Source organism: Prionailurus bengalensis, chromosome X (genome assembly GCF_016509475.1).
Source record: "Prionailurus bengalensis isolate Pbe53 chromosome X, Fcat_Pben_1.1_paternal_pri, whole genome shotgun sequence".
Lineage (NCBI taxonomy): Eukaryota > Metazoa > Chordata > Mammalia > Carnivora > Felidae > Prionailurus > Prionailurus bengalensis.
The window spans coordinates 20,190,133-20,217,990 of record NC_057361.1 but is presented as its reverse complement, the minus strand read 5'-3'; the positions used below and the strand labels follow the sequence as shown (position 1 = coordinate 20,217,990).

Here is a 27,858-nt window from a genome sequence, read left to right as displayed (position 1 = left end):
GGGGAGCACTGTTAGAAGTTGCTGTGTATAGTCCAAATATTGACTTTTCTTGTTTTTGTTCCGTGTTTTTGCAGAGATTTTCATTATGAATCCGGATTATCATCAGCTGAATAGAGCCTAACACAGCAGCTTTTTTTTTTCCCCATAAAACAGTTTTGCAGTTTTTCCCTTAAGGACGAAAAATGCCGTGAATAAATGAGATGAGGTTGAAGGCAGTTGTCGTCAGTGGGTTCCGGTGTCCCCCGTGCGCACAGTGGTTTCTGAGGAAATGAAACCTGGGTTTAGATAGACTTTGCTTTGACAGAATAGCCCTTCCTCTTAGAAAGTGTAGATTTTTTTTTTTTAGTTACTTTAAAACATAGAAGCGTTTGAAAGACAATTCTTGAAATAAATTGTTCCCTCTGATTTTTTTCTTACCTGTATCCCTTTAACTCGGGATTGAAAAGATTCATCTTGGGGTGCCTTCCGAGAGAGAGAGAGAGAGAGGGGGGGGGGGATATCTATGGGGGTTTAGGTAAGCAGTGGTACATTTCTGTCTGAATGAGGAAGTTCAAGATAAATTTGAAACGTGGTAGATTACATGTCATGTGTGTTCTAAGTCTGTGAAACCAGTACAGCCCAACCAGATGACTCAAAACCTGCCTGAAGGAACAGTGATCTCACTCATTGGCCTTGAGGTTTCCTTCCTATTTATCAGACAAGTTAATTATTTTTGCATGAATTTAACAAAAACCGATAACTATTTTTAAAGAGTAGAATATGAAACAGTTGCCAATGAAACATAGTTGCTTTGCTGACCTAATTTTGTGGTGAATTCTACCCTCCAGAGATAAAATAGAAGTTGGTTTTATGTTAGGCCAAGATAATGTTAATCTTGAAGACGACAGCCTTATTTCCTCAGATCACAGTTTGTTTATAGTGGATGAGGAAGAACTGGGAGATACCAGTTACTCTACTACAGAATTACAGAAATGAGTTTCTCATAAAATAGTTCTGTGTTTGTCATGGTTGGAAAACCGTTTTTCTCTTTGTAGGTTCAAGTCTGAACTCTTAAAATACTAGCTTCCTAACCTGTTTAGTATGAAACATACTGAAATGATTGCGGTTTCTGTTGTTGGGAAAGTGTAAACGCTCCCAAATTTATACATGCAAATAAATGCCCATCCACGTGGCCGTTTTGGAAGGACAGATTCATTTATCCTGTCAATATATTTCTTCCAAAACGTGGCATCACTGATCGATAGATTTATTAAAAAAATGTCTTCATGGATCAAAATATTTTTGTCCCTCTTCATTTGGAGTTACCTTCATCCTTTGTGGCAAATTCTTTAGAATATACTCAGGAACAGCCACTTTTGTTCTTTGCATAATACCAAATAAATCAATGTATGTTGTGAAAACTATAGGAAATACAGAAAATACTGAAGAATCACCCTTAATCCCACCACTTGTACAGCTAACCACTATTCACATCTTTTCAGATCTGTTTCTGGGCATACTTACACATTCCCTCAGTTTCATATTTTCAAAAAACTGACAAATCCCTCTTCCCCTTTAAACAGTGCCATTTTCTAATCTCCTTCTCTCGCTTTTATTTCAAATATACAGAGGCTGCTTTTCCTTCAGCCTCAAAATTTGATCTGAAAGCATTTAGAAGTATAAGCCGTATGATCATATATCAAAAGTAAATTCCCTTTATTAATTTCTTATATAAATAGTTGCACTAAATTCTCACTCACTATTTGACCTGTCAGAGTTACCACTTTGAAGAGAAAACATTTTTGAGGAGGCATACTGTTTATTTTTCTTTCTGGCTGCGTTGATTTTCTGTAATTAAAAAAAAATTTAATGTGTATTTATTTTTGAAAGAGAGAGAGAGAGAGAGAGAATGGGGGAGGGGTAATGAGAGAGGGAGGCACAGAATCTGAAGCAGGCTCCAGGCTCTGAACTGTCAGCACAGAGCCTGACGCAGGGCTCGAACTTACAAACTGTGAGGTCATGACCTGAGCCGAAGTTGGACCCTTAACCAAACTGAGCCACCCAGGCGCTTCTGATTTATTTATTTATTTATTTATTTTATTTATTTATTTATTTATATTTTTATTTATTTATTTTTTTTACCATCTTAACCAGTTTTTTTATTTTCATTTTTTGGTATTGTGGTAAAAAAGAAACCCCACACATAACAAAAACCCTACCATCCTAACCATTTTTAACTGTACAGTTCAGCAGTGCTAAATATATTCACATGGATACATAATAATCTCCGGAACTTTTTTATCTTAGGAAACTGAAAGTCTATATCCATTAAACCATTCCCCATTTCCTCTTCCCCGAGCCCCTGGTAACCATCATTTTACTTTTTGTTTCTGTGAATTTGACTACTTTAGATACCTCTATAAATGAAATCATACAATATTTGTCTTTGGTGACAGGTTTATTTTATCTAGCATAATGTCCTTGACAGTTGGGTTGCTTCTACTTTTTGGCTATTGTGAATAATGCTGCTGTGAATGCCGAGTGTGCAAATATACCCTCGAGACCCTGCTTTCACTTTTTTGGGTTAAATATCCAGACATGGAATTGCTGGATCATATGGTAACTCTATTTTTAATTTTTGTGAGGAACCTCCACACTGTTTTCCTGAGTGGTTGTACCATTTTACAGTCACGCCCAGAGTGCACAAGGGATCCATTGACTCTATATCCTTGCCAACATTTGCTGCTTTCTTGTTTTTTGATAGTGGCCATCCTAAGGGATAGGGGGTGAGAAAATACCTATTTTTTAAAAATAGTGTATAAGTTAATACTGAATAACTGTTCCTTTTATTTATTTTTTTAAATGTTTATTTAGGAGTGCCTGGGTGCCTCAGTTGTTTAAGCATCTGACGCTTGATTTTGGCTCAGGTCATGATCTCACTGTTCGTGAGTTCGAGCACCACATCTGGCTCTGCACTGTGTCAGTGAGGAGCCTGCTTGGAAGTCTCTCTCTGTCTCTGTCTCTCTCTGTCTCTCTCTCTCTGTCTCTGTCTCTCTCTCTCTGTGCCTACCCTGTGTGTGCACGCTCTGTTTCTCAAAATAAAATTTTTTTTTAAATAAGATGTTTATTTATTTTGAGAGACAGCATGGGAAATGTCCCCACATGCATTTATTTTCCACGGTGACAGGTATAAAAATGGTCTTGTGTAATAACTTTGGAAGCAGTTGCACATTTTAATGGATAGGTTATATGACCGCTAACTTATAATAGCTAAAAATGTAATAATTAAAACATCAGGTTTATTTATACAGTTTTCTAAAGTTTATTTATTTATTTTTGAGAGAGAGAGAGCATGAGCAGAGGAGGGGCAGAAAGAGAGGAATAGTGAGAATCCCAAGCAGGCTCCGTGCTGTCAGTGCAGAGCGCAAACAGGGATCCATACCACAAACCCGTGAGATCATGACCTGAGCTGAAATTGAGAGTCGGACACTCAACTGGACTGAGCCATCCAGGCGCCCCAACTGTTCCTTTTCAAGTCAAAATAGTAAAGATAAATTTCAGGATCCCATTGTCTGTATTCTTCTAACCCCCTTCTGAGAGAAAGAAAGCCTCTATTATCAGTTTGTGTGTGGCCTTTCAGATGAGAAAGGATTGCTATATAAAAGCAGGTACTATAGAATGCTCATTACGGCAAGAAGGCATTTTTTTTTTTATTTCACGAATAAAGACTCATTTAATTTCTCTTTATTTGTAATTCAGTTTACAACACATTACTAAGGGCAGCAATGTAGCCTGATTTGGGCAAAATTGTTGATTGTTTTCATCATTTTGTTTTACCCTTAATTCTTTCACATAGTTTATTTTTCATTTTATGTTCTTTTTTTTTTGAAACAAGAATTTCCTCAAAAGTATTGTTAGTTTTCATAGGCCTTTTTTAAAAAATCCACTTCAGATTTTTATCTCTGAAACAACTGAAAAGAATCAGATTAAAAGCATTTTGTTTTTAATGAAAAATGTTTTCAGATGGAAATTCTTGCAGAAAAGGTTGATCGAAGATCAAAGAGCTGGTGTAACATTTGGAGGAAAAATACATAATTATGCCTCATTTCCTATAAATAGGAGAATATCTAATTTTAAATGACATTTACTGTAAAAATGTCCCCACGTGCACTTATTTTCCACAGTGACTGGTATAAAAATGGTCTTGTGTAATAACTTTGAAAGCAGCTGCACATTTTGGTGTACAGGTTAGATGACCCCTGAGTTATATAATAGCTAAAATGTAATAATTAAAACACTGGGTTTATTTATGCAGTTTTTAAAAGTCTACTTATTTTTGAGAGAGAGAAAGAGCATGAGCAGGGGAGGGGCAGAGAGGGAAGGAGAGAGAATCCCAAGCAGGCTCTGTGCCACCAGCGCAGAGCCCGACATGGGGCTCCAACTCCCAAACCGTGAGATCATGACCTGAGCCGAAACCAAGAGTCAGATGCTTACCTGACTGAACTCCAGTCACCCCTATTTATGCAGTTTTTGATGCCAAATTATTTTGAGTATGTTATCAAAACCACATCTGACTTTGATATTAAAAGGGAACTTCTTGATATAGAACATTTTTTATATTATTAAAGCAGCAGCCATGGTTTATGGTTCTGTATTTGCTCTGTTTAGAGATCATATCTACTCATGTGTATAGCTGGAAAGATAGTGGTGTGTCAAATCATCCGCAGATTCCAAACTTTTGATTTCTTTTGTTACTACTTTTTACAGAGGCTGGTCCTAATCACAGTAAGTCTTAAGTCTGTTGGGTGGCTGCTGAAGGAAAGAAATGTGTAAACTTTCTGATTATTTAGGCTGCCTTCTCTCTGCAGTGGTTTTCCAGAATTTCCAGTTGTGGTACATTATTCTTTTCTCTGTGTTCCTCCTGTCCTTTGTCGGTTAGTATGCTCATCACAAGTGGTATAATTATTTGTCCACTGTTTTAGATTGTGGAGGCAGCAACCACATCTTACCGTCTTTGAAGTCTGTTTTCATTGTTTCATTAAAGAGTTACTTTGATGTTATCCTTCGTGTGGCTTGTAGGACCATTAAATGAGGTGGGGAAACTCGGAGAAAAACAGGGTTTTGGAGAAAGGAAGTTCATTATGAGGTAGCAATGAAACACTTGCTGAAGATGTTCTTGGGGAGTCCCACACATGCCTGAGGCTTAGTGAGGGGCTGGGATTGGGAATACAGATTTGGGCATCAGTAGCTGTAGGGTGGAAGTTAAATACTTAGATTTAAATGAAATTGCTCTAGAGCGAGAAGGAGAGAGGGTTAAGGTTTTACTCTGACTGACCAACCTTGAAATGGGCAGAGGAAGAGAAGGTCCAAAAGGAGAGGGAAGGAGTGCCCTACAAAGCATGTACAATGGAGCTACATTCGAATCCTGGCAACTGAGGGAACAGAGTATGAAGATGATGGAGGGGTCACCAGTTTCGGGGTGCATCCAGGATGCCAGATGTCCATTGGAGTTTCATAACTGGGAGGCCACTGGTGGGCTTGGGAAGGACAATTTCAGGTACCTTGACTAGTAAAGGGAGGAGGGAATGGAGTAGAGGAGGCAAGTAAGAGTCTATTTTTCTAACTTTGTAATGAAATCTTACATACAGAAAAGTGCACAGATCACAAGTGAATTTCTACAAATTGACCATACTAGCATACCTAGTACTCTAGAAGCCCTCGTGGCCCTTCTGGTCACTCCCCATCTTGCTATGGGTATCCACTGTTCTTTTTTTGAAAATAGTTATTTATTTAAGTAATCTCTGTATCCAACATGGGGCTCGAACTCATGACCCTGAGATCGAGTCGCATGCCCTTCTGACTGGGCCAACCAGGCACCCCAGTGGTATCCACTATTTTGCCTCCTAACCATAGACTGTTTTTAAAGTAAATTTGTCAATGAAGAAAGAGAAGGATGGGTGGTAGAATGAGAATTAGGGGTGGAGGGTATTGGTTGTGTGGTGTTTAAGATGGGAAACATTTTCTTCAATGTAAATAAATTCCATAACTTCTCCAGTAGGTGGCCAGTCACTGTTTCTTTTTATGTTTAGGACAGTTTTCATTTAATTCTTTCAAATGTTTTTAAAGGTAAGTATGTTTGAGTGTTTATACAAACTTAAGTTTAATAACTGTTCCCCAAGCATCTGCTTGTGAAATACTGATTTCCTAAACTTGGCTGATTGTGGGAATAGATTCTTCAGCCCCCCAGAGGTTTACTGAATCAGACACTGGGTAGGGGGCAGGGCAGGGAGGGAATGTGTTGGAATCTATACTCCTAAAAAAAGACTCCCCAAGTGATTCTGAAGTCTCTTGTGTACACAGGCCTGCAAAGCGAGGCTTACATTTTATCAAAAAAGGAAACTGGTATATATTGTAAATGAAGAGCCTAATAAAATAATAGATCTGTAATTTGGGAAGAATAAAGGATCACACTTCTCAAAAATGGGAGAGACTATATACTGGATTCTCCATAAAGTTTAAAAAGAAAGTAAGTTGTCAGGGTGTGAGCCCTACCATTCATGAGCATGCTTGAGTAATTCTCAAAGTGGCTTATTTAGCTTGAGGTTTTTATTTGTCTTTAAAGCAGTTTTAGGGGCGTCTGGGTGGCTCGGTCGGTTAAGTGTCTGACTTTGGCTCACGTCATGATCTCACAGTTTGTGGGTTCAAGTCCCGCGTCAGACTCTGTGCTGACAGCTCGGAGCCTGGAGCCTACTTCAGGTTCTGTGTCTCCCTCTCTCTCTGCCCTTCCCCGCTCACACTCTGTTTCTCTCTGTTTCTCAAAAATAATAAATTTAAAAATGTTAAAAAATAATGTAAGGTAGTTTTACTGGGACACAATCAGAAAGTGGTCCTGGAGCTACAGAGTCCAGGGTAGTCCACCTTTATTTGCAAAACAAGGACAGTTTAGCTTTCTGGGTACCCATTATGAGCTGAGTGTTTATGACCTCACCAGTTTCATATTTTGGTTGACTATGTCCAAGAATCTCCTTTGCTGCTGTAGCTGAAGGATAAACTCAATCTTAGGCCTGAGGGGGGTTTTTTTTTGTTTTGTAATTTATTTTTAAAATTGTGACCCTAGTCTTTTTGAGTAAACTCATTACCTTCCCGGAAACTCCGTAAGGCAAGGACCGTGACTGCTTAAGTGTTGTGGCATATTTAGCACTGTGCCTACATGGAGTAGGTATGCAATAAATACTTGTTTTTGAAATAAGATCGTTGTTGAGCTCCTCTAATCGTTAGAGCTCATGTACCCCTGCTTCCACAACCAGGTTTGTTTTGCTCTCCTCTGTTTTTGATGACCTTCAGTGGAAAGAGTAAGAAGCAGAGAGGCTGTAAGGCAATGGTGGCCTTACCCCATTTACAACACTTCTTTGTTAGGGCCCCATCCAACCAACTGCCAATCCTAGTGGTCAGTTTACATTGATGAGTAACCCTCTCTGGGCTATGGAAAACCAAATGTTGAAAGACAACGCAAATGTCTAAGTTGGAGAATATACCTTAATGAGGGAGAGTTTAAGGTCTCTTGCTGGGGAGGGGCACCTGGGTGGCTCAGTGTCCGACTCTTGACAGTCGGCAGTTTGTGGGTTTGAGTCCTCCATCAGGGCTTTGTGCTGACAGTGCGGAGCCTGCTTGGGATTCTCTCCCTACCCCCTCTCCCTTTCCCTACCTCATGTGTTCTCCCTCTCTCAAAATAAATAAATAAACTTTAAAAATAAATAAATAAATAAATAAATAAATAAATAAATAAATAAATAAATAAAATTAAAAAAGATATCTTGCTGGGGAATAGAATCAGAAAGAAAGAAGGTTTAGCCGCACGAGCCGGGGAACTCCAAACCCCCCTGAGGTTTGCAAAGCTAGGGGGTCACTAGCTCACCTTTATCTGAGTCAAATTTTAGTTTTCTCTAAGACTGAGGGTCTCTTACAGCTGTATTCAGAACCTCAGACAAGCCAACACATTGCAGTCCTTACTTTGAGACCCCCATCTAACAGGATAAGTTGGATCTAAAGCAGTGAAGCTATTGCATCTAGTGAGTCTGTAGCTCTACTTAGTACTCATTGAAGAAGCAGCTCTTAACAGAGTGGGCTTGACTTCAGTCTATCAAGCCAAAGTCATCTAATCTGAATTAGAGCATGTCTGATCTCTTGGAAGGGGCATATGTACCCACTTTCTGAGCTAAGCTATCTGCCCTGAGTAGAGAGTGAACCTTGCAAACAAAATTCTCGAGGACTCTCACTTGGGACAGTGGTGCTTAGGCCAGGTGTAGGCACAGCCTAGAGGTTCCAGCTCCTCGTCAGAAAAGATCCATGGAAGATCTCACTTCTCAGGAGGTATTTTCAGTCTGGTCGTACCATAATGGGTCCAGACCCGTCATGGAGAGAGAATACGTTTGTGTTCCTGTCTCACACGAGGCAACCCAACAGTAGTGTCTGTGGGAGAAAAGGTGATAAAGTCAGAGCTTTAGTGATTATGACCCAGACCTTGGAAGTTGATTGCACCTTTCTTCAAGACACCTAACTTCCAGATTAGTGTTCTTTTTCTCCCTTGGGGAACAGAAGATTCTTCTTTGACTCCTCTTTCACTCTTATACTTTCCTGGAGTGATCTCTGCCCACTGAAACAGCCTTTCCCTTCTCAAATTCTTACATCAAATGGGTTGGCCTGAATACTCAATATGAGCTCTAACAAGTTATGATAGCCACCTGGCAGCCCCCCCTCCAGAATCCCCATTTGTGATAACATCTGGTCTGGACAAGGCAAGATGGGATAGTCTCTCACTAACAGGAGCATCAGGCTCGTCTGCCTCTGCACCTGTTATCAAGGCTCCCTAGGTGGGTTTGTGTCACAAAGGTCACTAGCACCTGGTTCCTTAACATGGTCAGATTTCCTTAGGAATCGCTCTTGGCCCACAGTTCCCACTCATTTTGGCACAAACGTGGTGCGGTTTGGGTGCACGTGGGTTTTTTGAGATATAGTTTACATATAGTGAGATGCACAGATGTTAAGTTGTACGGATCTTACAGTAATTTGAGTTTTAACAAATGTATATATACCTTTTGTGACCCAAACCCCAGTCAAGGTATGGATCATTTCTGTCATCCCAGAATGTTCCTGTGTACCCCTTTGCAGTAAGTCCATCCCCTCCCCATGCTTCGCCTCCCAGGCAAGACTATTCTGATATCTATCACTGTGTATTATATCTGAGGCCTTGGCTTAAAAAAATGTTTTTTTAATGTTTATTTATTTTTGAGAGAGTGTGAGTGGGGGAGGGGCAGAGAGAGGGAGACACAGAAATCCGAAGCAGGCTCCAGGCTCTGAGCTGTTGGCACAGAGCCCGACGGAGGCTTGAACCCACAAACCATGAAATCATGACCTGAGTCGAAGTCAGACGCTTAACTGACTGAGTCACCCAGGTGCCCCCAAGGCCCTGGATTTTTAACACACGGATTTTCTTGAAGTCTGGATGGTTAGAGATGTCAGAAAATAATATTTGTTCCAGCAAATCAGTGCTTCTCAATGTGGTGGGGGGGGGGGGTGCGAGGTGGGATGCCCCCCAGGTGTCTCTCGCAGTGTCTGGAGACATTTTTGAGTCATGACTGGGAGGGGTGCTATTGGCATCCAGTAGGTAAAGGCCAGGGATGTTGAGAAGTCCATAGTGCACAGGACAGCCCTCACATCAAAGAATGATTTAGCCCCCAGTGTTAATAATGCTGAGATTGAGACACCCTGAAGTAAATTATGTGCTCTCTGCTAAGAGAATTGTGGCCCTAGGGAGTGTTAATCTGTAGATCTCCCAAGTCTCCTGGGGTGAGGTTTGTGGTTTTTTTTTGTTGTTTTATTTGTTGAGACCCTCGGGGAAACTGAAAGAGCAGCTGCTGGAGGGGCCTTGTTTGGTTGCTCCACCCTTGTGTCCACAGTTCTTGCTGTGGGATGGGTGGGAGTGAAGGTGGTTATGGAGGGGGCGGAAGACTGATGGGAGAAGGGGAAGAAAGCAACTTGAGCAATAAAGAGCCAGTCTTTGCTTAATATTAAAACTAGAAAAGTGGATGAGAGAGAAAAATAAAGTCAGAGTAATCAAGAGTCCAATAAAATGTTAAAAAGTAAACACGATGAGATTGAAAAGATGAAAGGGAGTGATAATAATCACTAAGAACGTAAAGGTAGAGACCTGAATTAAAACAACAGAAGGCCATGGGGTGAAAAATGAAATATGTGAGAGGTAGATAGGATTAAGGACTGAAAGCTGGAATTTAGAATTAAAAAGGTCAACGTGAGGCATTACATCAAACAAAGATGAAGGTAGAGGACAGTATGAACCCCAAATGCTTGGAGGCCCCAGTGCTGGATGGGCAGTGGGAAAGGGCGAGGCACCAGCTCTTGCTGATAGGAAGGGAATCAAAGTCCGGGGTGGGGCTGGCTGGCTCAGTGGAAAGTCCCCAGTTCAAAGTAGCATTGCCAGACCCAGGGGGCAGAGAGCACTGAGTTGGCACCTCCAGATATCAGCAGCCTAATAGGCACTCTCCTGGGGTGCCAGGAGCAACCACACTGACTTTTACCCTGGAAGCAAAAGAAATTTGTGGCAATATTGCCTTGAAATCAAGCCCTTTCAAGGTGAATACTTAACTACTTCAGGGTATGTTAACTATTTTTAAACCAGTTAAAGTCATAACCATTCTTTTTTTATTATTTTTTTAAAATTTCATTTTGGAGAGAGTGAGAGTGTGAGCAGGGGAGGGGGCAGAGGGGGAGAGAGAGAGACAGAGAATGAATCTCAAGCAGGCCCCACACTCAGCACGGACACAGGGCTTGATCCCACCACCCTGGGATCATGACCTCAGCCGAAATCAAGAGTAGGGTGCTCGACCAACTGAGCCACTCAGTCGCCCCATAGTCACTCTTTTCAATAGCGCTTAGCTCTTTATTTGCTTCTGAAATATGAGAATTTCCCTTTTTGTGTATAACTGCAGGCATACATTTCAACAGACATTTTTGTTATTTTTTTAGCATCATATGTTTTGTGAATATTATGGAATAGCCTAGTCTTTCACATTGCAGGCACTGCAAATCTCAGTAATATGATTTCCATGTGGCTAAATCATGCCTATGTAGTGAGAACAAGTCAATCACTCTTTTTTTTCCCACCTCTCTTCCATCTTTTCATGCAGGCAGTAAACAGTTACTGAGCATTTCTTATGTCCTAGGCACAGTCACGGGCACTAGGGAGACAGAGTAAGACACAGCACCACAGTGAAAGGGCTTCTAATCTAGTAGGGAGAACTTGGTAGACATAAATAGATGGATAAATAAGGGGAAAAGAAAGAAAAAAAGCAATGTATCTCCCTGCTGTTAGGCAGTTGTGCAGAAAGACAAAGCAAATATAAGACATTCCAGGTAGAGCAACCAGCGTGTTTAAACCCAGGAAGCTGAGCAACAGCATGGGAGAAATCTAGGGAGTTTGTATGCTGCGGGAGAAGGCAGAGTGGCAGAGAGATGAAGTGACAGAAGGTCGTTAGGATCGGATCATAATGGGCCTGGTTTGGCCCCATAGAAGTCCTAGATAATAAATAACAAAGGATCTCAAATAAGAGTAGAAGATAATCAGTTTGTAGTTTACAAAGATCATCCTTGTGTATTGTAGTGGTTTGAGTCGTCAGAGGGCCAGGTGAGTAGTTAGAATGCAGCTAAAACCATCCAAGAAAAAAAATGAGGGCCCAAGGGAAGATTGTACCGGAGGGGATAAAGTGGAGAGAGTGAATTGAGATCATTTAATAGTCAGAATGAACAGGACTTAATGACCAATTGGATGGGCTGGTGGTAGTGAAGATGACCTCATAGTTTCGAATCGGGTGGTCGGGTTAGGTGGTGACACCATGCCTGAGAGGAAGTAGGGGAAGAAGGGGGAAGTCTGGGGTAAAGATGCTAGCTAGTCAAGTACTGTGTAAATGTAGGGGTTTATTACTGGGGGAAAAAAGCCTTCTGACTTCATTCCACAGCAGACACCCGTCAGGCCAAGTGTGGAGTTGGAGACACAGACAAGATCCTGACGAGTCCATTTTGGACCTGCTTGTGAAAAAGTAGAAACGTCCAGTAATAATCAGATAAACTGGTTGGGAGCTCAGGAAGGAGCTCCGGGCTGGGACTGCAAATCTGGGAGTCAGTGGCTTCACGTTGAAGCCCCGGGTGTGAGTGACCCAGTGAGGGAGAGCAAGGTGCAAAAAGATACTGAGTTGGGGAACTGAGATCAGGGGAGAATCTGAATGGGAATGGAAAGGGAAAGCTTGTCAAAGTTTACTTATTAGAATTACAGAAATAATCTTTGCTGTGCTCAATGAATCACTAGGTAAGATCATTAGAAACCTCTTCCATTGTTCAGACGCCTGGGTGTCTCACTCAGTTGAGTGTCCAACTCTTGATTTCAGTTCAGGCCATGACCCTAGGGTCATGGGATGGAGCCCCACGTCTGGCTGTATGCAGAGCATGGAACCTGCTTGGGATTCTGTCTCTCTCCCTCTGCCCCTCTCCCCCAGTTCGCTCTCTTTCTCCCTCTCTCTCTCTCTCTCTCTCTCTCTGTCTCTCAAATAAAGAAATCTAGAAACCTCTTCCATTGTTGTTGGTGGAGGGTACGTGTATGTGAGAGAAATAGAGAGAGAGAGACTATTTTATAATTTTAAATTCATTCCATAGCATTTCTCTGTTATTTTTTTTATGTTTTATGTTTCTTTTTGGGGGGGAGGGGCAGAGAGAGAGGGGGACACAGAATCCAAAGCAGGCTCCAGGCTCCAAGCTGTCAGCACAGAGCCTGATGTGGGGCTTGAACCCACAAACCGTGAGCCATGACCTGAGCTAAAGTCGGACACTTAATTGGCTAAGCTACCCAGGCGCCCCTCTCTGTTATTTTTTAAAGTGCACACGTGTGTGTGTGTGTGTGTGTGTGTGTGTGTGTGTGTGTCTTTTATTTTACTTGACAGGCTAAGTAGAGAAACTTAGGAACTACTGTCTTGGAAATTAAGGTAAAGGTGAGCTAAAATTTGAAGTCCTTGAGTGCACATTTTTAGTTTCTGACTTCCATCAAACTTCAGGAATATGTCTATTTCTCATAAAGCTCAATAAGCCTTCCAGGGGCAGAAGTTGCTGAGTTTACAAAAATGCTCATGTTATGCACATTCAGTTTGTTGCATTGATAGAAGGCTTAAGACTGCTTCTGTGTTTCAGGTAATTCAGAGGTCTGTGGGGCCAGCCAGCCTGAGTCTGCTCACCTTCAAAGTCTATGCATCACCTAAAAAGGATTCACCTCACAAAACTTCCGTGAAGGTTAATGAGGTAACATGCCATTCGTGTTGTGATATATTTTGAACATCTGCTTTAGTTACCATAGGAAGTATGCAAATGGTCTGTCAGGAGATATGACAGTTCAGAGGACATGTAAAAGGAGGAAATATATTTCCTTACAGCTTTTCTTCATGGGAAGCTACTAAAGTATAGCTTTTTCAAAAAATAAACTTTAATTCATGGTACTTAGTTAAGGGCATAATTAAAGAGTATTGCCTAATTTTTTTGTGTGTGTATGGGGAATCTGCTATGTCCCAGTAGATTGTAAGCACAACTCGGCTCTAAGTGATCTGCCTCATCCTAGACTGCTTTGCAAGCCAAGAAAACATTTGCATTTTTCCCTTTCTAACAAATTAAAGACCTGCGTTCATTCTTCTTCTTGGCCAGATTAGTGGCTCATAAATAAATGCTTAATAAATATTGGATAAATAAAACAAGAAATCTTCTCTCCATTGTTTATATTCTTTTTTGTCTTTACTTCCCACTGATTATTTTGGGTATTTGGTTTCTGTTGACTTAGTGTATAGTCACATAAAGATATACCTTTAATCATGGGCCAGGTTACTTGAATGGTATTTACCTAAAGCTAATTAGTTTATCTTTTGCCCTTTACACTCTTCTTCTCAGACCTTGGGACATTGGCAACATTGGCATTTTTTGAGGGTGAAGAAGGCAACCATTAGTGACTGTGTACAGTTTCTTTTCTGGGTGGGGAAGAAACTTACTGTCCTGCTTAGATTAGCACCAGACTGATCACTTGAACTCAATTTTTAAGCGCCCCCCCCCCCCGCCACGTTAGAGTAATAGAATTGTTTTTCCAAACTGAACCTAAGGTGAAATCCCAAATGCCAGTATGTAAAATGGATGAAGGGGGTTGCTTTGTCTGCTACCGCTAGAATGGGAGGAAGGTAGGGATACCTCATAGTCCTGTCTTCTTGGCCTTGTCCTTACGCATAAGTGCGAAGATCCTCTGAGGGAAGTTTCAGGGCGCATGTAACCCTTAGAGCCACTGCAGTCTGTGAATTATTAGAAACATGATGTTTACTAGGGCACCTGGGTGGCTCATTTGGTTAAGTGTCTGACTCTTGATTTCAGCTCAGGTCATGATCTCAAGGTTTGTGGGTTCAAGCCCCCACATTGGGTTCTGTGCTGACAGTGAAGAGTCTGCTTGAGATTCTCTGTCTCTCCTCTGCTTCTACCCCGCTTGTGCTCATTCTCTCTCTCTCTCTCTCTCTCTCTCTCTCAAAATAAATAAATAAACTTAAGAAAAAATTTTTTTAAAAAGAAAAAAAGGAATATGATGGTTACCGATTTGCCAACTGATTACATTCTCTCATGGCTATATATACCTTTTTGTTTCTATTTGTTTTGTTTTTTAATATATGCAGCTTTCACTCTACTCCGTTCCCGAGAGTCCATCTAAATATGTGGATGAGCCAAGGACCCAACTTGAAGAAAGCATCTCACATATCCGACACTATTGCGAGCCATACACAAGTTGGTGTCAGGTACAGCTGTTCTGAAAGTGGAGTGACGCTTTATTGTTTAGAGTCAGTAGTGAAATCTCTATATTGTCTGCGTGTTTTCGGAAAAAGGCACAATAGAAGACTCTAACTTAGGATGCCTCACTGACAGCGTTCACCAGTGCCATCTCTGAGGGGGACAGAGAGCCCTAGCTTCCTGGTGGCAGCTGTTGCCATAGCTGCAGAGAGGATTTCCCTCCTACCGGGCAGGGTGTAGCACCTTGGCTAGAGAGTGGGCTGGTAACTATCTTCTTGGTCGCAGCTATGAAAACACCATTGTCTCCCAGAGGGAGATTTGGGGCTGGAACTCGAGTAGAAGGAAAAGGATACAGTGTCAACATTTATATCAGAATTAGAAAGTTTTTCTCCCCCTCGAGATTCTACAAATGAGTACCATTTTAACAGGAATGGTTACACAGCATCTTGAATGCTATAATCAGAGGGTAGGTAACCAAAAATGTGTGGGATTACATATTTGAGTACTGAACTGTTTGCCCCAGCCACCGAAGAGCTACATATGCAGATTGGCTTCCGTCACTGCTCAGGTTTTAGATCAGGCCCTTGTTATTATGTTTGTGGAAGCACTTTTGCAGTTTTTAACATCTGAAATGGAAGTTTACACTCTACAGAACACTTTTGTGGGCTTTGATACTTAAAGTATTTGTCATACGTGATCTGGATTTCAAAATGATAATAGATTAGTAAAAAGTGTGTTAGATGTGTGTGACATGGTCTAGGTTTACTTTGCTTGAGATTTACAAACTGAAGTTTCATCTAGAACGTGTTTTAAAATTTGTAATTCCACTGTCTGTGCCAGTGCTGAATTCTTTTCACCAATTTAGAAGAAAATAGTAAGCATAGACTCTATCACCAATATAAATTAAGCCAGTATACTTAAGTATCATAACCATATTATTGAGTTATGAATATCTGAAGACTTTTACATAACATGTTGTAAAAAGCTTAGACTTTATTCTCTTGTTCTAGAAGATTTTTAAACCATCTGGTTAAGATAAGGTCAGCAAATTTGTGCAAATATTTTTGTATCATGTAGACATGACTACTCTTTTTTTAAACCTTTTTTTTTAATGTTTATTTTTGACAGAGAGAGAGAGATAGGAAGAGACAGAACGTGAACAGGGGAGAGGCAGGGAAAGAGGGAGACACAGAATCCGAAGCAGGCTCCAGGCTCTGAGCTGTCAGCACAGAGCCCGATGCGGGGCTCGAACTCACACTGTGAGATCATGACCTGAGCCGAGGTTGGACGCTCAACTGACTGAGCCACCCAGGCGCCCCACAGGACTACTCTTATTTCATGCTCTTTTTTTTTTTTTTTTTTTTGGTTATAAAAGTACTTTGTCTCTTAACCTTTCAACTTAAGATTGCCTTTTGTTTTTTACTTTTTCACCTGTGCATGATGCTCAGTGCAGCAAAATACCTCTCTAGATGATAGAATAGTTATCAACATGTTTGCATGACTTCTATATAAAAAGACTGTTTTGTGATTACAGTAGCTTTATTTTTATACAGAATGAAGCCTTATTCAATAAATATATTTCTAATTCCCGGTTCCTTTTTCAGCCCAACAATTTCTAGTCCCTTTATTTAAGAACGAATTTAATTTTCCTTAATGGTGAAAAGATTATGTCAACAAAAGAAATAGGTCATCACTCTGGATATGTATCTATAGCTGTTCTTTCTTTTTATGGGCATAAAATACCAATAATTGATTTTAGTGAAGCAGTATTCAACTTTTTCATGTTCTTTATGTCTTCCTCTGAATTCAGTATTTATTGTTTTTTGTTAATTTTCCTACTAATCTGTAAGTCTATTTTATTTATTTTTCTTCAAATTTTTATTTAAATTCCAGCTAGTTAACATACAGTGCAATATTGGTTTCAGGAGTAGAATTCAGTGGTTCATCACTTACTGTTTAAGGGCATTTAATAGTATTAGGTTAACTTGTTCTGACTTGGACCAAATTAAATAAACCAAATCCTTTTCCAGGTGGCAGCTGGTTCTGATACCTTCTGATACCCCTGTGTCTCTTTTCCTGTCTTTATTGTAGACTTCTTAAAGGTGGGGTACCTTCTAGCTAGTCCCTTGTTTTCTTTAGGATATATGATGTTCATGTACAAAGCCATGTTGTTGTTGTTGTTGTTGTTGCTGTTGTCATTGTTATTAAGAGAATGTTAATACTTCATTTACTCCAGGATTGGGGTGTCTCTCAAAACATGGATACAGACTCCCTTGTCCCGTTCAAACTGGTCATTCCTGCTCCAGATGGGCAGTTTTCACATACAGACTCTAAAATCATAGCATATCAGGAAATGGACTTACTATGAAAGACAAATTTAATCTCACAGGAAAAAATTGCCACTTTAATTATCAAGGGGATTGATTTTTGCCTGTTCTCTCAGAATGTAATAGAAGAATAAAAAGGCTGGGTTTGTTGAAATCACTCTACGTGAAATCTCCTTCCTGTGGTAATAATAAACTGTTCTGAACAATTTGTGGTGAAGGGGAAATTACAAAAGAAAAAAAGAACATAAAAATACCCAGATGGACACTATATCCCTTTGTTCAAAAAGTGTTATTGGGGCAGCAGGGTGGCTCAGTCAGATAAGTGTCTGACTCTTGATTTCAGCTCAGGTCATGATCTTGCAGTTTGTAGGTTCAAGCCCCACATCAGGCTCTATGTTGACAGTGCAGAGTCTGCTTGGGATTCTCTTTCTCACCCTCTTTCTCTGTTCCTCCCCTACTTGTGCTCACTCTCTCTCTCTCTCAAAATAAATAAATAACTTTTTTTTTTTTAAAAAGAAAGCTTCTCTTTAAAAAAAAAAGTGTTATTAACATGAGAATTTATTCAGTAAAGATGATTATATTTGTTGCTTCTCTGTAATCAGCATATCCTTCTCACTCATTTTCTTTTCACCTCTTTAGGAAATGTACTCACAAACTAAACCCAAGATGCAGAGCTTGGTTCAGTGGGGGTTAGGTAAGTTGATTTTTAATTAGACGTAATCAGTTTCTTCATTAACATTGGACTTTTTAACTGGGATCCCATGGATGGGCTCCAAGAGATCTGGAATTCCTTAAAGTTGTATGCAGAATATTAGAGCTATGTGGATTTTTCTGGAAAGAAGATCTATTGTTTTCATCAGATTTCAGAGAACTAGTGTCCCGTAAACATTTGGGAAGTCTCTTCAGGATCTCTTCAAGGATTGTTGGGCTAACAAGTTCAGATACACTGGATTTTACTTTTTCTTTACATCTGTTTCCAAGTGCAATGCCCTAACTCACACTAACCCACACTGACTCATCAGTAGGTTTTCAGAATCAGGTTAGCTCATGTGTATGGCTGTCAATACATGTTACAGAACTTTAGAGGCAAGAAGGAACTAGACTGGTGTGCCTAGGGAAGGCCTTATTGCATAAGTAGTGTTCTTATATTTTTTCATTGGGTTTTTATTGTCCTTGATTGTTTTTCACATCAGCTTATGCCATACACTTATAAACTAGGTTCATAGTCTATATTCTGACTAGTGTCCATCAGAAACCAGTGAATTAATAGACATTGATCTTATTTTATTCTCCTTACTGGGCATCTCAGCAAAGAAAAACTCATGTTTTTACAAGTGTTTGTTTGTATGACTGAATAAAACAAGCACGAATATGGTTTATTTCCTTGAGAGGATCATTGTAGAGTGTTGATGTGCTGATATGTGATTACTAACATCCATGAATAATATCATGTATGAGTGACATCTTAATTTTGTTAATTTTATAAACACTTATTTAGTTTTTATTACATTGCCAGGAACTAGTCTAAGTGCTTTAAAATATTAATGTATAATCCTCATAACCCTAACAGTTGTGTGCTTTTCTTATCTTCATTTTTAATCTGAAGAAACTAAAGAACTCCTGTGCTTGAGGAGATCTTTCCATTGTTACCTGTCACTTCCCAGTGACTCATAGCAGTAGGCATTATTGGCAGTGTAAGTCTTGTTTTCCTTCTCTTGGACTGGTTACTACAAAAGCTCTTCAGAAGAAACATTCCATTATGAGTTGTGTTGTCGTCTGCCAAGGCGATCTGTCCATTTCCCGGCAGTCGCAGCCAAGACATGTTACCAGAAGCTGGGCTGTGGCTTCACTGCAGTCTCTTAGCTTATCTCCTTTTCCATTTCTTTGTGATTTACCCACTTCACCTCAGCTCACCAAGGCCATTTGGGTGCCCTTCTATCAACTTCTCCGTGTGCACATCTCAAATTGAAAACTCCGTGCTGGTAGGCAAAAAAAAAAAAAAAAAAAAAAAAGGGAGGGGGAGTAGAACATTGCTTTAGATGACCCAGACAAAAAGATGGAAAGTGAAAACTAGGTTAAAGGCAAAATAAATAAAAGGCCAGACAGGAATCTATACAAATAGCACAAGCCGTAGAGTAGTATTTAAAATGATCACTGCATTTCCCAAATAACCTAGGAAATGGAAAACTGGCATGTATCTGCTCTTTTTCGGGGGAGAAAATTACCAAGTATTCTGGTTAGTTCAGTTCGTGTACATTTACTAAGTCACCATCACAGCAGGCATTGAAGATCACGGCCAATTAAGACAGTGGTCACAGCCACTGAGGCACATATCATCAATTACTCACCACTGGCACAAATACAGAGACAATCACAGAGCACTGTTGAAGGGGCAGAGGAAGGAGACTAGTTTGGTAGAGACTGGAGGGATGGGAAGAGTCAGGGAAGAATTTCTGAGATGAATCTTGGAATAGAGTTAGCCACACCAAGATGTGCGGGTGGAACTTGGGTAGCATTCCGCACAGAGGGCACAGCATGATCAAGGCTTGGAGGAGTGACTCAGTGTTCCATGTCCCGGAAACTGGAAGCAGATAGGGAATGCTCTAGATGGGGTTGAGAGAGAGACATGAAGGCTTTTTAAGTTACAGCCTCTCTGAAACCCATTTGCTAATTCATTCAGTATCCATCAACACGTAGCAGTGCTTTTAGTAAATATCTCTGGGATGAACATCCACTATTAGCACTGAGGGAATATAACATAGAAGTCTAAGCGATCCACCATTCAGGAGCATACGTTCTCCTTGAGGAGACCTAAAACACACCCCTGAATAATTAAACACAAGGTGCCGTAGGATTATGTACCAAATGATGATGGTACAGAGAAAAACTATGATGGGATATCAGAGGAGAGAGAGAGGCGTGGTCTGATAAGTATAATAGGAAAGGCTTTTCTGAGGAGGTTAGGAATACAGATGGCTCTTATTTGGTGAGACTGGCTCAATGGACAGGAGAGGAAGCATCATTTCAAATGAAGCCATAAGGCGTGTTGAGGCCTGACACACAGGCTCACATATTGCATTTATTTGTGTTCGTTTCTTCTATCACCATTGTCTATTTCCCACGTATACTTGCACTACAAGTTTCCTTTATTGTCCAAATGTATTCTATACTTGAGTTCAGATAATGAATTCACATAGCAAAGGAGACATTAATCCCTGAGAGTCTCATGTGTTTGGTTCCTGACTTTTAGAGAACTTGAAGCAAAGTTTCAAGATAGCGACAGATCTGTCCAAGTCTATTCTGTTTCTGTGTTTGGACAACAAGGAATCCCTGTATTAGTATTTCTTCCCTTGTGAATAGTTGATTCAAATCTGTTACATCCAGGGATATGAAGGTAATTGGACATTTCTTTATTGTCAGTAGGTCATCAGACCAGAAGTGTTTGAAAATTGAATACTTGCCATGTGAATAGTAAATCACGTTTATATATCACATAAAAAGAATGTGTTGAAAAAAAAGCATATTAAAATTAAGCAAAGAACACATTATTTGAGAAGCATTTGATACTATATATACTAGTTATATGTAAGATTTTTTTGTTTTTTAATGGGCAATTTATGGAACTGTTTCCTGGTCTGATTCTATTGTAGACAGCTATGAATATCTCCAAAATGCACCTCCTGGATTTTTTCCAAGACTTGGTGTTATTGGTTTTGCTGGCATTCTTGGACTTCTTTTGGCTAGAGGTAGGTGCAATTTTGTGTGTGTGTGTTTTAAACAGCTCATAAGGGATAGATAAGAGGTATTTGGTTCTTTCTTTTCATTTGCTAGTTGTCAGAGTAATGAGTTGATTCCTGAAATGTGTGTGTGTATATATATATATATATATATATATATATATATATATATATGTAAATTTAAAATTCAGTTGGTTCCTGAATATATATATATATATAAAATTGATATGGTTATTTTCTCCAGTGTATTTGATTTTAAGCATATATGGAAATTATAAAAATATGAAATGGAAGAAATTATATACTCTTGGTTAAAAAAATAATATCATTATCCTTTATAGGCACATTTTCTTTTTATTCTTTTTATTTTTTTTAATGTTTAATTTTGAGAGAGAGAGAGAGAGAGAGAGAATGTGAGCAGGAGAGGGGCAGAGAGAGAGGGAGACACAGAATCGGAAGCAGGCTCTAGGTTCTGAGCTGTCAGCACAGGGCCCAACCCGGGGCTGGAACCCACGAACTGTGAGATTATGACCTGAGCCGAAGTCAGCCGCTCAACTGACTGAGCCACCCAGGCGCCCCTATAGGCACATTTTCTTGATCAAATTACTGTCTTTCTTTGCTACACAAAGAGTGAATTTTTGTTAACCAAAGTCTGTCACACCTGAGAAACTGTTTCTGTTTATTTCACTATTGGATGTGGGTATTAATCACAGTATAAATAGAACAGTGAATTTGTTAATTTCCTGATGTATCATAGTTTTGGTTATCAGTGATGCTATTAAAAGTTTTAAAACTTTAAAAAAAAATTTAAAAAATTAAAAAAAAGGGGCGCCTGGGTGGCGCAGTCGGTTAAGCGTCCGACTTCAGCCAGGTCACGATCTCGCGGTCCGTGAGTTCGAGCCCCGCATCAGGCTCTGGGCTGATGGCTCAGAGCCTGGAGCCTGTTTCCGATTCTGTGTCTCCCTCTCTCTCTGCCCCTCCCCCCGTTCATGCTCTGTCTCTCTCTGTCCCAAAAATAAAAATAAACGCTGAAAAAAAAATTAAAAAGTTTTAAAACTTTAAAAACATTTAAAAGCTAACAAATGTCAACTGAAATATATCACTACACCATACTGCTGGATTGCAAAACATTTATAGGAAATAAAGGATGATAAGGTACTTCACTATAATGAGATGAATGTGTTATAAACTACTGAAGTTTCATTGACTATAAAATTCAGACTTTACAGAATTTCCAAAATAGGGAGTTTATGAACCCTATGATCAGACCCTCATAAAAGATTAACTACAGTGACTGCTTTGGTACCCATTCCTCCTATTTTAAAAAGCTTTTCTGGGGGTGTCTGGGCGGCTCAGTCGGTTAAGTGTCCACATCTTGATCTCAGCTCAGGTCTTGATCTCACGGTCCTGAGTTCAAGCCCCATGTTGGGTCTGCGCTGGACATGGAGCTCACTTAAAGAAAAAAGAACCATTTAAAAAGTTTTTCTGTACATGCCTTGACTGTTATTTTAGAATCTAGAGACAACCTGTGGAATGAAGTCCTGTTGTTGTTTCCATGCCTTCCTCCCATCTTGTGCAGAATATGTAAGAACTAAAGTTAGAGTTCATTTTTACTAATCGACTTGAAAAAGAGTTGAACCAATTTTTTTCCCCCAAACTTCTTTCCCCTCCTTTTTGTAAAGCTGTCCAAAAAAGCATTCCTGTCTTATTTAGACAGTGTTTGGAAATTATGAAGATCCCAAGGCCAGGGTTCTGGAATCTTGGCTACTGTTAGGGAGTCAGGAATGTGGAATCAAGTGAGATTAGCCCCCCGCCCCCCACATGGTTAGAGCATGGCCCTAAATAAAGCCTCCTCCGCCGGGCGTGTTGCTGTGCTCCCTAGCGTTTATCCCCCTGCACATCCACTGGGATGACCATCCCGAGGAGAACTGCGGACTACACTCTCCTGGGCACAACAGCAGCATAAGGGCACCCACTGCTGCGGGTTCTATTCCTTTGTTTTTGCTTGCTGGTTTATTTGTTCTTCTCTCCTTTTCCTTCTCCTGGGAGGGCTCAATAGGTTTAACATAATGTAACACCCTAATTCTTTTTCAGAAAAGTACATGTGCACGTATACATTCCCACACATGTACTCAACAATGGGCCTTTTCCTCAGGGTGCTGGGGTAGAAGGGCCTGACGTGAGCAGCATCAGGTGGTCACTCAGTAAGATGAGCGGGATGGTAGGTATGTTTAGTGGATGGTCGGTGGTTTGGGGCCCCTCGGGTAGATGGTCCCCTATTCTGGCAGCAGCAGGGTGGGCCCAGAAGAGCCCTCCTGGTGGGATTTCTTTTCTTTTCTTTTCTTTTTTTGTCTCTTTAAAAATTTTATTTTTTAATAAAAATTATATACGTTCAAGGTGTACAACATGACATTTTGATAAATTTACATGGTGAAATGATTACTCCATTCAGGCTAATTAATATATCTTCTGTCATAATTACCTTTTCTTGAGATGAAAGCACCTGTAATCTCTGTTAGTTAATTTCCAAGGTTCAATATTATTAACTATAGTCATTATGCTGTACATTACTCTTTAGACTTATTCTTTCTACGTAACTGCAACTTTGTACCCTGTGACCAACATCTCCCCATTTCCTCCACCTTTCTGCTCCTAGTAACCGCCCTTCTGCTGTCTGCTTCGATGCATTTGACTTAAAAAAATTTTTTTTTAATATTTTATGTATTTTTGAGAGTAAGGGTGTGAACCGGGGAGGGACAAGGAGAGAGGGGAACGTAGGATCTGAAGCAGGCTTTTTGCTGACAGCGGCAAGCCCCATGTGGGGCTCGAGCTCACAAACTGTGAGATCATGACCTGAGCTGATGTCGGACTCTCAACCAACTGAGCCACCCAGGTGCCCCTGCATTTGACATTTTAAGATTCCATATATCAGTGAAATCATGCAGTTTTTGTTCTTTCTCTTTTTGGTTTATTTCACATAGTATAATGTCATCCAGGTTCATCCATGTTGTTGCAAATGACAGAGTCTCTTTTTTTAAAGCTGAATAATATTCCATTCGTATGGTTACCACAGTTTCTTTACCTACTCCTCCATTGACACATTGTTTCCACATCTTGGCTGTTGTGACTAATGCTGCAGTGAACATGGGAGCCCAGATACCTCTTTGGGCTCCTGATTTCATTTCCTTCAGGTGTATACCCAGAAGAGGGACTGCTGGGTCATATCATAGGGTTTCTTGAGCATAACTGCTAAGGTAGTCCTCCTCAGCTGATGAGGATGGCCGTGGCTGGCGGCGACAAGAGGCACCTCTCTCGGAAGAGAGGTGAGTGGTTGATCATTCAGAGGAAGTGGACTTGGCCTGGTCACTCACAGGTGGCAGGCAGTCATTGCCCACTGTCATTGCCTTCTGTGGCTCCTCCCTGCACCCTCGGCTTTGGCAGCCATTGATTTTCCCCTGGCAGTGCTGATAGTTACAGCCCACACCACTGGCCTCCTGGGAGCTCTGGGCACGGAGACGAGGGCGGAGGCAGGGGATCGTGCTTCCTTCATGAACTTCTGGGGCCCTCAGCTCATTGTGGGTTCCCATCAGGAGCTAGAGGTTCAAGAGCTGCCACGTGCCAGTTTTCCCTAGATGACCGAAAAATGGCTGGATGTCGGGTTTCCTGCCCTTCACCTGGTCCCCATTTGTGTGAGCTGCTCAGGAACTTAAAGTTTCGAGCTTACAGGTGGGACACCAGGGATATAACAGCATTTTCTCTTCTAGAGTTGCTATGTCCTTTCAATCCAAGAAGAGTCTATATTAATAACATTTGTCTCCTGTGACCCTAGTTCCATCTTTGGAGACATGTCTTTTTAAAGTTTCAAACCAATAGGGGCGCCTGGGTGGCTTAGTTGGTTGGGCAACTGCTCAGGTTGGGTAACCTGCTCAGGTTACGATCTGGCAGTTTGTGAGTTCGAGCCCCGCGTTGGGGGCTCTGTGCTGACAGCTCAGAGCCTGGAGCCTGCTTTGGATTCTGTGTCTCCCCCCTCTCTCTGTCCCTCCCCTGCTCATGCTCTGTGTCTCTCTCTCAGTAATAAATAAACGTAAAAAAAAATTAAAGTTTCAAACCAATAAGCAACACTTAGGTTTTTCTTACTGCATAAGTGTCAGTAACATACATTGTGCTTGCATCTATCCGTGGCCCATGTCAAAAACCCTGTGCCTCTCAGCAGAGACTTTCTAGGTCCAAGTTCATTTCTAGAGAATTCTCCTGTTTCACTCTCCACTAGTTTTCTTAACCTCATTCTCAGGTTTCTCCTGGTTCTGCATTCTGCTTCTATTCTTCCCGTTCCCCTTTTCCCAGGGCTCTACGCGTAGCCAGGACGCAAGGGTGCAAGAGTGCCTGTCTTCAGGGGTCATAAACACACCAGGTTCAGTTACTCTCCACTGACAAAATCCATAGGCAGAGAGATGAGCGGTGGTGAAACAAAGGAATTTATTTAAGTGAGGCTGACACCGGAAAGATAGCAGACTAGTGTCTCAGAGACTGTCTCCAAAATGCTGAAAATGCTTCCAGGTTTACGTAAGGGAAATGTGGAGCAAAGGTCGGTGGATAAGTGCAGGTAGTCAGTAAGGGTCAAGGTGGTGTCTTGCGGTCAGTCACATGGGGTCTTGCTGGCTCAGGGGGGTCCGTATTGCTTAAGGGGGTAGCTTCCATATTCCCATCAGAGGATGCTTTGCTCAGAGTCTTTTGCCTGAATTAAGAGATAAGCTGGAAAGAGGAATTTAATCAATTAGAAAGTGCAGGCTGAGGGTCACCTGGCTGGCTCCATTGGTAGAGCATGTGACTCTTAATCTCAGGGTTGTAGTTCAAGCCCCAAGTTGGGTGTAGAGATAACTTTAAAGCAAAATCTTAAAAAAAAAGGCAAGTGCAGACTGAGGTCAAAATGGAGGTAGTTGAAGACCTCTCTCATACATCCTCTTGCAGTCTGGACTGAAGCTCAACACAGCTGTGGTCTTGGGACGTGGCTTCCTGCTTTCTTGGATTTGACCCCCTTTTTTTGGGTTCCATGTCATCTTCTCCTTGGTTTTCTTTGCCATGTTGTTGAACTACGTGGTCAAGTCACTTTCAAAAAAGCCCTTGTTGGAGGGAAACTTTCCAAATCCTTGCAAGTCTGAAAATTAGTTTCTCATTACTCTTATTCTTTTTCCTCCCTGAACTCATTAATTAGCAGTGGAGCTGTTTAAACAACCCTAAATATCTCTTTTATTATCTTATTATTTTATTTTACTCCTTTTGATTTTTTTTTTTACTTTTGTCATTTCCAAGTACCTCTTTCTTGTTCTCTGAATGTTCCTTTTTCATAGAACTCTTTTTTCTTTTAATGGAGTAGCTTGTTGAATTTATCAAATTCATTCAGTGATACTTAATAACACGTTTAACTTGGTTTTTAAGTTCTTTTGTTTCCTACCAGGTCATTTTTTCCCCCTTCTTGCTTGTCTTGATCTCCTCTTTTATGTTGCAGGCTTTCCTCAAATGACTGGTGGTCCTTGGTTGTACAGTCATGTTTAAGAGCAAGGTGATTGAAATGCTATTAAGAACTTTTAGTGTAGGGGTACCTGGGTGGCTCAGTTGGTTAAGTGTCCAACTTCAGCTCAAGTCATGATCTCGCGGTTTGTGAGTACAAGCCCCACATCGGGCTCTGTGCTGACAGCTCGGAGCCTGGAGCCTGCTTTGGATTCTGTGTCTTCCTCTCTCTCTGCCCCTCTCCAACTTGTGCTCACTCACTCGCTCTCTCTCTCAAAAATAAATTTTTAAAAATGTAAAAAATAAAAACAAGAACTTTTAGTGTATAGATGAGGCTTGCTGGCCAGCAAGTTCTACCTCAGAGTGAGCTGGAAGGGAATTGCCTCTCTATGGAGGGTGCCTCCACCCAGGGCCCAAATGAGGAGGGCTCTACTCTTGGGCACAAACTGTCGTGTGCACGCACACGAGCTATCTTGGTTCTCAGCAGGAAACTCGTGGCATTCCTTTAGAGATACTTCTCCACCTTTGTGAAAGTCTGCCTGGTTAGACTGGCCACAAGCACTTTTGCACTAAGATGGCACGGAGGAAGGAGAGAGTCACCTAGGCTGTGCACAGGACTCGCCTTTGTGTCCGTCCGAAATCCCCCCATCTCCCTGCCCCATCTCTCCCGACCCCCCACCCCCGCATCTTGATGCTTGGCTGCCTTCTCCATCCTTCACAGGACCTGCCATGTCTGGGCTGCAGGGGACACTCTGCTCCCTTCACTGCAGCGCCTCCTCAGGACTTCACAGCTGTGTGTCCTCTTGCTTCTGTTCGCCCACCATTTCTGGAAAATTAGATGACACTTCTTATCTCCCAGTGGCCCCTCCACACATTTCCTTTTTGTTGTGGATTTATTATCTGTATTTTATTCTTTTACTGTTATTTTCATGGAGCATTAGAAAGAAGAGGAAGGCAGTACTTGTGTTCGGTACTTAATAGGAAGCCAGTTTACTGTAAAAGAACATAAACCTTAGAAACCAAAGTGCTGTGTGCTGCTTTTCAGATCAGTCTTTGTTTCTGCTTCCTTAGAAGCGGTGGTTTTCTTGAAAACATTGTGCAGATGAAGGAAGCCATTCACAGAGGACCACATATTATAGCTGCATTTATGTGAAACGTCCAGAGTAAGCAAACATGTAGAGACAGAAAGTACATTAGTGCTTCCCTAGGGATGGGGATAATGGGGGAATGTGGAGAGTGACTGCTAATGGATATGGGGTTTATTTTGGGGGTGATGAAAATATTCTAGAATTGATTGTAGTGATGGGCTGCACACCTCTGTGAATACATCAGAAGCCATTGAATATACACTTTAAATGGGTGAGTTGTGTGAATTATGTCTCAGTAGAGCTATGAAAATGTGTGGTTCTCTCCAGTGCATATGACATTTTGGGGCACAT

The 27,858-nt window shown here is 41.0% G+C and overlaps 1 protein-coding gene across 1 annotated transcript in view; it reads left to right on the top strand.

The window, feature by feature from the left end:
• The window catches only part of APOO (apolipoprotein O), a 56,734-nt gene that overhangs the window by 8,769 nt on the left and 20,107 nt on the right, over positions 1 to 27,858 (top strand). The window contains exons 2-5 of the mRNA XM_043569646.1: positions 13,231 to 13,338; positions 14,736 to 14,855; positions 17,814 to 17,868; positions 20,825 to 20,920. Of these exons, the coding sequence (XP_043425581.1) occupies positions 13,231 to 13,338; positions 14,736 to 14,855; positions 17,814 to 17,868; positions 20,825 to 20,920 (379 nt within the window). The remainder of the gene's footprint in view (positions 1 to 13,230; positions 13,339 to 14,735; positions 14,856 to 17,813; positions 17,869 to 20,824; positions 20,921 to 27,858) is intronic.